At 32.1% G+C, this 14,770-nt stretch overlaps 1 protein-coding gene across 6 annotated transcripts in view; it reads right to left on the bottom strand.

Moving 5' to 3' along the window:
* Window positions 1-3,300: 3,300 nt before the first annotated feature.
* Window positions 3,301-14,770, bottom strand: part of LOC145683891 (uncharacterized) — a 55,461-nt gene continuing 43,991 nt past the window's right edge. For all 6 annotated transcript variants that reach the window (XM_081755537.1, XM_081755540.1, XM_081755539.1 and 3 more), the window contains 3 exons: window positions 14,455-14,511; window positions 10,313-10,437; window positions 3,301-7,338 (listed from right to left, as the gene is read on the bottom strand). In XM_081755537.1, the coding sequence (XP_081611663.1) occupies window positions 7,057-7,338; window positions 10,313-10,437; window positions 14,455-14,511 (464 nt within the window). In that variant the 3' untranslated portion in view covers window positions 3,301-7,056. The remainder of the gene's footprint in view (window positions 7,339-10,312; window positions 10,438-14,454; window positions 14,512-14,770) is intronic.

The following is a 14,770-nucleotide window of genomic DNA, read 5'->3' as shown; positions in this document are numbered from 1 at the left end:
GGTCCAAAAATTTGAGGCTAGAATTTATAAAAATTTCTAAAATTGTCCCTAAAAGTAGATTACATTACAAAAAAGTCGGGATTCCGGGGGGGGGGGGTACGGACCCCAGGACCCACCCCCTGCGTACGCCTCTGAATTACAAGATGATTGCTAACTAATGTAAATTTAACTTATTACTTTTCAGCTCAGCAAAGGAAATTAAAACAACCAACCCTACAGAAATTGATTAAGTCTGCCTTCCTCTATGACTTAAAAGTAATTTGAAAAGCTTTGTGTACAAACACTCGTCTAATATTTAATTGAATTAATCAAGGATCACGTAATTAAAAAAAAATAATATTAGACGAGTGTTTGTAAATGAGGCTTTGCATTTTTTAAGCCATAGAGGAAGAATAACTTTTGAATTTCCGTCGTTGAGCTGAAAAGTAAAAAAATAAATTAGTAATTAATTAGCATTTTTTTTTTTTAAATTTTCAGTTACAAAATGCATAATATTACTACCTTCTTACTTGCAAATATAGATAGTAAAAATATTTTTTAATTACGGAAAAAGAAAAATCAAAATGGAATGGCGAAAAATCAAAATAAGAGAAAAATCTCCTTAACTTTTATTAATGAATAAAGTAGAGATAATATGGGAAAAGAAAGTACTGAGGTCATGGATCGTCTCATCAGGACTAACTATAACGAACTATTCAAAAGTTACATATAAAGCTGTACGGCCAGGACTCTGCCTTTCTACATCTTTACACCTACGCCTCTCGCGCGACAGTTTTATTTTTATTTTTAGTCAGTTGCCTAAAAATAAAAATAAATTCAAATTTAGTCATTCAAGTTTAAACTCAACCAGTCAAAATTCAATAAAGTTTTTTCATAACACCACAAAATTCTAGTAATTTGTAATGACAGTTTAATACTATGATGTTATAGCTGGTAGGCAGATATTATTGTGGTACCGTTTAGTATCTTACATAATTTGTTACAAAATAGTGTTTAATATTCTTTTATCTTCAGATATATAAATATTATGCTGCTACCCGTGTTATGTAAAAATATGCATTATTGATGTTACATGAACTTTTTGGAAACTAGAATCAGTATTTCATATTTCAGGTTCAAATCACGCAAAGCTAAAATTAATAATGCATCGCTTGTATTGTATTTAGTATACTGCATGCTGTAAACAGCAAAAAATTTCTTAGAACAAGGGATTACTGTTTAATGTTTTTTGTAACTTCTATAATCATGATGCTACTGCTGTTTTTTTTAATGAAAACTTTATCAAGCATTATTTGCATAACTTGTCAAAATGTACAACGAGAGTAAATCGAATAGAGGTGCAAACTTTACATAATATCTTATAATTATTCACATGTACGCGCTACTCTTTTCTTGTCCTGCGACACTTATTTGAATAACTAACTAAATAAAGGTGTCTATCAGTTAAATACTAAGCATTGGATCCTACGTATGAAGATTAGTTCTAACTCTACTAATCAAAATTTTATGCAAGGTGATAAATGAATTGTGTGAGTGAAAAACATTTAAAATTGGTTTGTTGAGAATTTGTATTAATCACCAATATATTATCAATGTTGTGAAATTCTCATGTAAAAGCATGTTACTTTCTTTAAACAATTACATTGATACAAGCCAACAGAATATGTACATTTTCATACAAAGCTGCAATATGAAGGGTAGTTATGCATTCAGAAGAAAGGGTCTGAACCAATGACTAACTAACAACAAGAAAGGTAAATGTTCAATTAGTATACCCGAAATTGTGAGTAGCGATGGTAAAAGTTAAAAATGAAAGAAATCATTTCGTAAATGTTAATATTCACATTAAAAGTATAGCCTAATATTCATATTTCGCTCTTACGAAATAATTAATTTGTATCAAAAACTATTCGTACTTTGCGTAAATTGATCTTTACAAAACTTGATGTCTTACTTTCCTTGAGTAGAAAAGTTGGCGAAAACTTTCTTTCTCCTGATTTCTCAAATAAATCAGATAAAAAAGATCAATGAGATAAAAGAAGTTTGTTAAGCTAAAAGTCCCTAAAGCCAATCTTGCATGCTAAGAGTCATGCGTTCAAATTATTTCGTGTAATAATAATTAACATTCAACTTTCCATAGTAAATTGCACGTATTTCACCTTGTTCGGAGATAGAACATGTGCAATCTACCATGGAAAGTTGAATTCTAATTTTTATTACAGGAAATAATTTGAATGCATGTCTCCTATTTTTGCATACATAATTGCCTTGTCTAATATCGTCTAAAGTCTACTTTCCCCTAATTTTTAAAAAAATCATCTGGGCATTTATATGAAAATTGACATTTAATACATGCTCTTATAATATTTTATCCACATCATTGTTCTCTAACAGTATTATTTTGTAGCACAGAAATTTTGCTTTTTCTTTCAATAGTAATTTACATTTACATTTTTGTTGCATTATTTGATGACGTCTCAGGTAGGATCAGTTATACCATTTCAGGGTTTCAGTTGTCAAAATTTTCACAATTATGTATTACTCATGTGCACTCCTTGTACTTTAGATTAAAAGTTCATTAATATAATTCCAAATGACATGACTACAAATGTTTCGTGTGCTCTTGTATTATTTGCTTAATAGTAAAACAAATATTTTGGAATTAAAATGCCAAACATGTAAATTGTTTCCTTGTTGGTACTTCAAAATACAAAATGGCAATGATTGAAAAAACAATGTAAAAGATAAAATGCTGTACTTTATTCCAATAATTGTAAATGCGAGAATGCATAACTGTTTAAGACATGTTGCTACTATATTCCATAGATACCAAAGTGAAAACGAGAAAGTATTTGCGAGTAAATTTGTGGGATTAAAGCCTTGTAACAATGTTTGAGAACCATTGCCTCAGGACTGTTTCGAACTTTTATATTCAAACTTCGAACTAATATTAATATTACGATTCCAGAATCAACAGTGAGCTTCAAAATTTCATTCTTGAAAACAGTTCCGAAATTCATACTTTTGAGCATTCCACAATTCCAAACTTTTGGAATGTTACGGAATTTGCGGAACATTCCGAAATTTCGAAACGTTCCGGAATTTCGGAACATTCCGGAATTTCGAAACGTTCCGGAATTAGATGAATTCCGAATTCCGGAATACGAAATCGAATTCCGAACACCCCTAATAAATATCCGGTTTTGTTTCCTTCAGCATTATTTCACGATGTGAAATTTCTTGTGTTCGGTTTAAGTATTTATATAAATAATTTTACAGTAATAAACAACTACCTAAAAATACACAATTTATATAGTTTTATTTAAGTTTTACATATTTTGTAAGAAACAAGTTGTACTATCACATATTCACCTTTGCATAGATTTTACTAGAGCCTAGAATATTTAAGCTTTGACATCTTACATATGATGTCACTCAAACCCGTAGCAAATAAGGAGAAAATCCTATCCTCTGTTTTTGAATAGGTCCTGTAAACACGTTTCTTTAAGTCTTTTTTTAATAAACATAAATCCATATTTCATTCTACTTGCTATTTATAATTCATTTCCAATAGAAAGTAAAAATGTCATCAACAACACTGATTACGCATCATTGCTATTAATTTTTTAAAAAAAATCGAACAAGTTCAATTAAAAAATATTACAAATCAATATCTTATGTATCAGTGTATAACTGTCAAAACAAAGGTAAGCACTAGTTTCTGCTGAGTGATGATACGTTAATCAAAAGACCATTTGTTTTCAATGACGACTGGGACTATATCAAAAATTATAAGTTTATCTTCTGTTCACAAACATTTCTACACGGCAAAAGCATTACATTAAGACAAGAGTCAATATTGGAACACTGTTAGCATCATTTGCTCTTTTGTATTGGCATATTCGAATGGGATTTGTATCCTTAAAGCTCCTGCTTATATACTAAAATATGTCACAATAACAATACGTAATAAACCTTTTTATCTGACCACACATACACACAGTTTTAAACGGAGGTTAAATTGTTTTTTACAAAAACTGAAACATTCTATTTGAGTTCTATTCTATTCTATCTTCCGGTATTTATATATTACGACTGTTAATGAAAAGTACGTCGTTATCACTGAACTTACATAGAGGCACTTTGGAAGTTTGGCAATAAAAACAACAAAACTACGACCATATTCTTTACTCATTGCTTAAGTATATATAGAAGTACATGGACGGAATAATTTAACTTTATTTTTACGATACAGCCATATTCTGTCCACGAAGTTCTGTGCAAGGACAAAGTTCAACTTCGACCTTTGTTTTTTCAGACATGTTGCTGAAAACAACAAATTGTAAAGAGGAAAACTAATTATTCTGAATATGTAGATACCATGGTCAGAAATTTTGTTATTCTCTTTACAATAAAATAAAAATTCTTTGCGTAACTTTCAGAATCCCTGTCTTTATACTATAATATATAACAAAGAAAACAGACTTCTCCCAAAATGCGTCGTGTTTAATTTTAACCCACAAATAAAAATTAAAAACGATGCAATATTGGTTAAGTCGTTTTTTTCTTCAACAGTATGCGTCAATTACGCACTTTAACATATGTATTATTACATAATTTGCGTGCTTCTATCTTCTCTCAAGTTCTTTATACGTCTACAATAATAACCCTTCTGATACGGACACAGTTTTAACAACTGTATGAGAAGAATTGTTTTAATTTGATTGTACACATTATGAATGTCCATATAAATTTCTACAAATCAAATATATTCTGTTACATTAACATTATAATGAAAAAGGTCAGTACGCGGTCAACGTATTACTTAATGATACATTAATAATATACAACATTTCTCATAATATCAAAATATATCCATAACTTTGAATAAATCCAAGAGGTTAAAAAAAAAAAAAAAAAAAAAAAAACGAAATACAGAATTTATAGTACAAAGCATATAGAATAAGCTGGGAAGCACAGTAAATACCACACAAAAAAGAAGCCATATAAACAAAGCCTGTAATCAAAACATACTTTATGCTTTTAGAAAAAAATTACAATTTTTCACAACTAAACAAGGCTGCTAAAACATGAGTTATATTTTTATGAAACTGAGTGTTGAACAGAATTTAATTTCTTTACAAATGTATGCATTATTATATACATTTCAACGCTGAAAAAAATCTCTCCATCGATACCTAACATTGCAAAATATTCAAGTGCAGAATATTTTGCGTGAATAACAAATTCAAGTGCAGAAAACTTAAAACTACAGACTTTTTAGTACATCAAAATTACTGGGATGACTAATGCAGATTTTACGATTACGCATATGCGCATACACCCCACATTTAACAAATAAGTATTAATGATGATTACGAAACAAAATTTTCCTTTTATTTTACCATTATATTATGTATAATTTGGGTTGCCTTGCCTACTAGAAACTCTTTTTCTTCTCAACTGTTTTGAAAAAACTTTACATCCTATTTATGGCTGATAACAGGGATGCATAAGTATTTCACAATATGTCAAGACGTTAACATTTGATTTAATAATAAAATAACATATAAAACATTACACAAATAATCTCCGATTTATACGGAGAAAACATATTTTCTATCATCCAGAGACCGATCTTACAGTACTTCAATAATGTAGACTTCTCCAAACTATACTTCAGCGCAAATTTCCATGCTGCTTCGAAAAATATCAGATTTCAAGAGGTTAATCGGCTAGTTTATGCACGCTATGCTTATTTGTATTAGCGTAACATCTAATGACGCTCCACGCAGTCCGCAAAAGGTTAAGAATTATGATGAAATGACCCATAATTAAGAGGGGGTTTAATCAATAGGAATAAGCTTTGTTTAAATTCTCAAAAATTAAATTAAGAAAGTACAAATGACATTTTTTTTCCTTAATGAAATAATGAAATTTAGTGAGTGTTATCTAGTATTTAAATACTACATTTCATCGTAAAATGTCAATTTTCCTTTAAAAAAATGTTAATGATAAAGACTTTCAACCAAAGCTTATAGAACAAGTAAATGCAGTAGAAATGAACGACGATGATTATAAAAACTCGAAATTAAGAAATTTCTTAAAGTGTTCGGTTACCCAGATTATTTCTTATTTTTCATGCTACATTTCTATGCAACACACACTACCCAATAAGAGAGATTATTTTCCAATTTTTCCCTTTAGCAAAGTTATATTTTATGAACAAAACAAATATGTAACCACAACATGGTTACCAGATTTTTATCAATCCGGCGACGCTTACCTTTATATTACTAAGATAATACGTTGAAACAGCTAAAACAGATTCTATAAATCTGTGGACGGTAACAGATGTCTGATAACTTTAAACTAAAAGTAACGATATTCCAAGCGGGAAGCTTGGAGTAATGAAATTTTTTTGCAGCTTCTTCCTTTTCTACGGACTTGGAAGGAAAGAAAATCACACACACATTATTATTTTGGAGAAGTGCACGAAAGTATTTTGTAGAATTTATTAGATGTAGTCTTTCGTAAAGCTATTATCTTATTTCATGAGACAAACTGCTTTTTAGGCCTCTCTGTTACTAATACACAATTAAAAAAAAAATCTTATTTCAATTGCTACTGGTAATACTTACTGAAATAATTTTACTCTAAACGCAAACTAATTAGTAAGCGTCATGAATATATGAAAAAGTATTCATTTTCAGGTACACTTTTCATCATTAAAGTTATCACAATGCCTTATTAATAAAAATAATAATCCTTAGTAACTCAGTATCACAATACTTTATCAACAAAAATATTTTAGCAGTAATCTCTACTAACTCATTTACCTGCCGATTGAATTATTTTTCAATATTCGACTAGAAGACAAATATCCATAACTTGTAACATTTTTATTGATGAGAATTTTTAATGCAAGGCCGTTTAAGTTTCATATTACGCTATCTGTAAGTGATCTTTTTTCTTAATAGTTACACGCTCAACATTTTACCTGTATACCTAAAACTATCGTATCCATTACGAGCGATAGATTCAGTACGCCTATTTCTAATTTCCTGTCCCTCGTGTGTTTTCCCTTCCGTGATTTAATTTGACTAAACCTATGAATGTATATCCTTCTCTCATTAATATTTGTCTATTTCTTTCTCTTTGTTGAATGAAGATTTTGTCATTGCTCTCCAAATATCGAACAACTGCTGTGTAGCAACTGATTTCGGATGACCTGGTGGATGAATTTGAACTACAAAACGCTACAGGTTGAGGTTCCATGTAATCCCTTTTCATGTTAATGGAAAAACTGTTCGCTGGCTCTGATGCAATATAATATACCTTAGGAAAAGAAAACAAAACAGCTTGTATGATCATATTATTGAAGAAATAAGAACATTCAGAATGTACAGTTGTACTTACCATTCCATGTACTTCTAGTGCACCAGTCCTGATATTTCTAAGCCTTATATGATTCTTTATTAAAAGACATAAGAAAGAGGTAATGATATAAAAGATATGGGAAAACACGCACTGTTCCAGAAGTATATATAGGTACAAAAAGGTTCTCCTAGACGTAATTTCATTTTGATTTCATCAATGTTGTCAAGCAACTGTTTGTAATTTTCCCTCCACGAACTCAAAATTTTACTTAGCTTGTCTCATGATCTATTTAGCTATCTCGCATCTAAATTAAGTTGATGCTTTATCGTTCTGACATGCTGTGTTTCTATTATTCCACTTTGAAGTTTGTTATAATGTTTTATGCAATATCTTAATTTTTTTAAACATCATATGCAAATTTTAGAAGTTTCTAGATACATCTAAAACAGATAATAAATATTTTAAGCATCTCCTACGTGTTCCTTTACTCTACACGAAACATGCCTTTCAGGTGGAGGTTAGGAACCTCCACCTAAGCCTATGATGAACCTCAGTATGAGGTTTATTTACCTATACATTTCATATCGTAACTCTTTAACAATCACTGAGGGAAAACAACGTGTACCGTTAATTTTCAGATCTGTTGCACCAGAAAAAGAATGGTAAGCATACTTATAGTTTCTTCACCACATTGTTACAAACAGATAAAACATGAATGTTTGTCCGGTATACAAAGCCGGGCCATTTGTTTGGTATACTTGTAAGTAACTGTAGGAAGAGAGCTTAGGTTATTCAGAATTTTTTGATACGTATCTTAAGGGGAGAGGAAAGAAATTCAAAGAAGAGATTGTTCGAAGTCTATGTCATAAATATCTCACGAACTATTTATATTAGGATGATAAAATTCGGCATGTAAACTCATTTTTAAAACAACACATATGATTCACATTAACACACATGACTTATACACCCCTATGGGGGAAGGAGGTGACGTAAAAATAATTGAAAACGACCCATATTAGTTTCCGGAGTCGCTGAGATGAATAGTAACACTCCAAATGCCGTCTAGTTGTTGATTTGATTTTAGCGTCCCTTTCAGCAGTAAGGCTATATAAGCCGTGGTCCTACAGCTTAACGTGGGATCCGAACCACATGATCTTCTGTCGGGAATCGAATACATATCTAAAGTACTTTAGTTGTCTAATACTATAAACATGATATGATGGATTTCGAATGAGTACGAATAAAGTTACATGAGATTGAAAATTTGACTTTTTCCAAAAGCTTTTATTTTGATAAGTAATTCCTCCAATTGCATAAAAGATTTTCAATAGACGTGAATAACACAATGGCGTGTACAGTATTTGGATATCTCAAACCATTCTGGACATATGGTTAAAACTGTTAAAGTTTACAGTTACATTACATTGCTTAAAATTATGTAATTCCGACAACTTATTGTAGGGTCATTCCACATCAGTTCATTCAGCGAAAAACCGAACTGTCACTCACCGACTCAGATTTTAATGGTATTTGGTACACTTGGCCTACAACGACCAAAACTAATTTCTGCAAATGATCAAAGCTTTCGCTCAAACCGTTCCCACTTTATGTTCCATCAAAATTTAGACGAAATTTAAGCATTTTTTCATATCTCACGAGTGGTTTGAGACATCAAATTGGTGTAAACAGTACTATGATCTTCTTACATTTTACTGCAAACCATATTCGCAATTTGGTGTTATACTTATCTAAGCACTTTTCTGAAATAAAGTCCTTTGAAAAAAGTAAAATTTTCAATTCCTTCTAAAGTTGTCTCTACTTGTTCTAGGTACACTCATGTCCAAAATGATTGTCGCATATCTATAACTGTCTTGTTGTGGCAATATAATTTGATAGTGATTTTCCGGGGTACTTTTAATACTGATACTATGTGTATAATCGGGAAATGTATATTTGTGGTAAATTTCATAGGGAAAGAATTATAAATACGAAAATTAAAAGGAGTAAAAAAAAAATGATGTTAAATGGACAAGAAAGTTTTATTTTCGTTTTATTGTTCTTATTTACTGTTCTTTTCAAATGAAATTTGCCACATACATGTCTTTGCCTATTATACACATACTAACATTGTAAGAAATACCGGGCGAATTCGTTATCAAATTATATTCCTATAACAACATATTTATAGACATGCGACCATAATTTTGGACATGAGTGTACGTAATATAGTGACTACAGAATTCGACATTAAGGTAAACGGATATGCATTACGCCACCCGTCTTACTTGCGTTATTATTGTTGTAGAAACCTCCAAAATTTGTTTGTTTTCGATGTTTGTGATAGCGTCCTCAATTTGCAACACTACATACCAAGTCTGGTATCGTATGTTTTCCTTTTACATGTATATTTGAAATAAATAATAATCTGACGTAGTGACAGTTGAACTTTATGTTGGGTTGATAACACTTAACCTTATGCCAAAGAATGTCTCCCTGCTGGTACTACAGCGACTATGATTATAGTAGTATGCTGTTGGATACGTAGTTCAAAACTCTCTGGGGTACAAGGTAAGATTTTCAATCATTTAACATGTCTGTTGGGTTTTTCAATTGTGTTCTCATCAATTAACAATTAACATTTTGCATACCACTTCAATTGTTTAGATTTTTATTACTTCTACTCTATGAGGAATGATTATCATAGACATTGGCGTACGGGGAAGTTAGTAATGGAAGGGTCAAGCTCCCAATTTCATATAATTTCAAGTGTTTTTATATACATCTTACGGTAAATGTTTATTTTTGCATAGCTTGCTGAAAGGGAGGGGTTAAAACTCTGTAACTCCTGCGTACGCCATTGATCATAGAGGTACTGAATGGTTTAAGTTAACAAAAAATAAGATATATTATTAATAGCTACCACACCTACCTGTGCATAAATTAAGTATAAGCCATTCTCCGTTACTTGAATCATAGACGAATTATTGCTTAGAACATAATTATTAAATGAAAAATCTCCTGTATTTCTGTCTGCAAACCATGGAGCTATTAAACCTAGACACAAGACAGAATTATAATGTAGAAATATTAAAAATATATTAACTATTGGGTATGGGATCTTAAATTATCTTTTCTTGGCCTGACTTTTACTGAAGTTGTATTCATGATTATACTTGTAGTTTTAATGTTAAGAAAGTTCTCCCAACATATTACTTTCATTTACGCTTTCTTTACAGATCAGATACAGAAAATAATAATAATTCAATAACTCAATTTTATTTTGCCTGCTACTAAATCTAGTTTCAAGTATAAGACATATGTGTTACTGCTTATCTTCCTTCCTACATAAAACGAGCAAACAATATTATTGATTCTTCAGTCTGAAAAATGGAGTACTTCAATGGAAGCATAAGTGAAAACAACATAATAATTACCACATAACAACATGTCAAATTCTAGCATAAAAACTATTAACATGAGCATGAAAGTTGAGATATTGAGTACCTTGAATATTACAAGAACCATTCAATTCAATTTTAAATATCGTTTTTAAAGAACTCTATAGTTAAACATATTACTGGTTTGGTCAAATGAGAACTTTATCATAGTATTTTTATTAGAAATCAAATTCCAAATGTCCACTGTAAAGAAGGGAAATTTTGTGCTGTTTACAATAACGACTTAAATACTTATTATTTACTTTCATAATTTACAAGTTAGAAAGTATTGAGATTGAGATTCAAAAGGCTTCCATTAAGTAATATTCAATCATAAATCCTCTGTTTGCCTGAGGATGATTTCAAAATTTTCGAGGCAGTGGATTGTAATAAATCAGTTTAATACATATGAGAAAATATACAATATGATAGTTTTCCTACGATGATGATATCATATATTGTATTATGGATGATCTAGATTTGTACGGTTTACACTTGACAACTAATGTAGTAATTGGATTATTAGCTTTCAAGTGAATTACCACGTGGAATAATTTTTACCCTTATACATTAAAATTTTTCTTTTATAATTTTACATTTCTGCACTTCTAAATTACTTCAGGATTACGTAACGTATCAAATGTAATATATGTAGCATGTGACCCTGCATTTCAATATAGCACCCACGTGGCCAACTTCTTTTCTATGGTGTGAGTTATTATTTTCACTATATTCTGCTAAACACTATATATACGTATATAGTGTATGGCCTAAACCACAGTTTAACGTGCAGAACAGCTCTGATCTTTCGTGGAATTGACGCATACAAGTCGTAAATGGTTTCCACTGGAATATTGTATCATTTCTTATGAAGTGCAGCACTCAGTTCCGTCGGTGACGATATCTGCTCTGAAGTCTGAGCTCCGAAACTCACCACAGCTTTTAATAATGTTGAAGTCTGGGGATTGAGTTGACCTGGGGAGAAGTAGTTTATCTCAATATTCATAAAACCATGCCTCTATAGCTCAACAGTGTGAACTACCACATTGCTATCGTTTAAAATTGCGTATTTGACTGGGAACATCTGAACTGTAGAATGCATGTTGTCGCCTAAAATGTCTACATCATCTAACTCTACGGCCTATGGAACCCAGAGATTGAATGCCGCGTTCACAAAAGCTCTCCACTGACTTCTATCCTTAGCCAACTGGATCCAGATATACTTTGTATTCCTATTTCTGCGAGATCCATCTTAATATTGTCTTCCGAAGTGAGCCTAGTCTTCCTAATGGTAGTTGGATTTCCAGTTAAAACTATGAAAGCTATCCCATTTTCTTTCATTCTGGCTACAGGACCTGCCCACTTGAGCCCCCGTAGATTTAACGACCCTAACAAGTTTGCTAAACGGTTATGAAGTTTCCGCCATTCTCCATTGCCGTTCCTCTTGGGTCCGAATATTTGCCTCAGAATCTTGTTCTCAAATACTTTCAGTCTACGTTCTTCCCTCAGAGTAAGCGACCATGTTTCGCACCCATACAAAACAGATACGATTGTCGTTTTATATATTTTAAGCTTCTAGTTCCTCGACAGAATTTCGCGACGACAAAAGATTTTGAACAGAATAACAGAAATTTCCTGCTTTTAGTCGACATTTAATTTCTTCGTCTGGTCTGTTAACACTGATCCTAGATATTTGAAAGTATCCACTTTATCGAAAGTATTATTTGATATTTTAACGCATCCGTAATTTGCAGTATTACGATCCCGATGAACTTCCATTTATTTAGTTTTCTCTGCATTTACTTCTAAATCTATGTTTCTGCAAGCATTTAATAAGACCTGTGCATTTTTTCTATTGTTCTTCTACCATATCCTATTAAATTTTCATCATCAGCATACGTCATAACCTGGTAAATACCATTCTGCTCTAGGCCCTGGTTGTTATCTTTGATTTTCCTTATAGCGTACTCCAGGTCATTCTCGACGTGAAAGCTCGTGGACAAGAATTTTCCTACCCGGACTTTACTTTGGGATTCATTTAAACAAATATTAATTAATCTAACTACCTTTTTTGGTATTCTAAATTCTGTAAGAATGTTGGATGTATCTCTCCTAACCGATCGTAAACCTTTCTAAAATCAATAAATAATTGATGTACCGGGGTATTGTATTCCTATTTCTTTTTGAGTATTTGCCGAATGGTAAATACTCGTCGATAGTTGACCGATTTCGCCTAAATCCGCACGGTAATCTCCAATAATGCCTCTGCGTATGAGGTTAATCTTGCTAATTTGTCTTGTGTGTAAATTCAGCCAATGGAGATCAATTCATCAGCAAAGCCACAAAAGAAGTTGGAGGCAGGGTACAGTGAAGCTGTAGTTGGAGTGATGACCAGGGTCGCGGTCGTAAGCATATTTAATTGTTTTCAAAGTTCCGTTTGAATGTTCTCAGTGGAGATTGTTTAAATTACTTTTTTTTTTTTTTTTTTTTTTTTTTTTTAACAGGCTCGACATAATTGTGAATATAGAAATGTATCATTTTTCTGTTAACGGATCCCCGTTCTATCTTTGACATATCTTACAGGTGATATTTTGTGTCTAATCACCTCGTATGTGATAAACATCAGCCATTAGACATCATTGTACGTGGAATAAAGTAGTATGCATCCTCTATGTATGCTTTATTTATTGTCCGGGTAGCATCTGAGGACTGAACAATTACTAGTTACTCTGGGCAGGGGTAGGTTTGAGTTGAGTTTATTTTAGTTTAGCGTCCCTTTCAGCAGCGAGGCTATATGAGACGTGGACCTACTGATTAACGTGGAATCCGAACCACATGAGCTCCCGCCGGGAATCGAACCCGGGTCTCCCACGCCAAAGGCGCGTACGCTAACCGCTTAGCCACGAGGGTGGGCAAGGGTAGGGTCTGCAGAACCTCTTATGCGCATGAATTCTGTAACACGTAGTAAACGTCACACTTTCCACACCTTTGCATATGAACAGCTTAGCGTAAGATAGCTCTCCAGTCGGATCTACTGCAGATTTTTGAATGCGATAAACGAGTTGAGTTGAGTTGATTTTGAGTTTAACGTCCCTTTTCAGCAGCGAGGCTATATGAGACGTGGACCTACTGATTAACGTGGAATCCGAACCACATGAGTTCCCGCCGGGAATCGAACCTGGGTCTCCCGCGCCACAGGCGCGTACGCTAACCGCTTAGCCACGGAGGAGTTCAAATGCGATAAACGACATGTGACAGAGGAGAGTTTGAAGGCTCAGAAACCGTCAAAACCAAAAATCAATTTTTAGGCATAAGAATTGTATCTTCCGAACTACTCATATATATCTTACTAAAGTTAAACTAGATACACTAGATCCAGATACACGAGAACTAGATACACTTTAGTCTTTTATGTACGTTCACTTAATAGTTTTTAAAAAACTAACTCCATCACAATTTCAGAAAAACCAGCAATCACTTAGAAGTGTTACTGCGCTCTATATTTCAGGGCACTATTTTTTGTTTAATTAGATACTAATAGAAGTAACACAAACAACTATATGGAAAATGGTAACAGTTTTACAAAATGTAGATTTTTTTTTTTTTCAGTTAAAAACATTTAGAATGACCTTACCTGATTCCTCTATTTTTAGATCAGGAACTGCACCTCTAAACTGAGCCGCAAGAAGACCTAGAACACAAAATAATTTTTTCTTACAAGTTACATTTTAAGTTAGGTTTCATTTAACAGGAAAACAAAGCAAGAAGTATATCATGATCTCAAATGTATGTAAATAAGAAAAAAAAAGTTCATTACCAATTTGGAATAATGATACAGATGTTCACAAAATTTCTTGTCTGGGAAATATTTTTATTTTCTTCTTAATGAAATTAAGAATAATTTACTTGATTTCTCTTTTACTACTATAACGCAAAAACATTTTATTACT

Source organism: Thermobia domestica, chromosome 4, assembly GCF_964235325.1.
Source record: "Thermobia domestica chromosome 4, izTheDome1.hap1.1, whole genome shotgun sequence".
NCBI classification, from domain to species: Eukaryota; Metazoa; Arthropoda; class Insecta; order Zygentoma; family Lepismatidae; genus Thermobia; species Thermobia domestica.
This window is presented reverse-complemented; position numbering and strand designations above follow the sequence as displayed.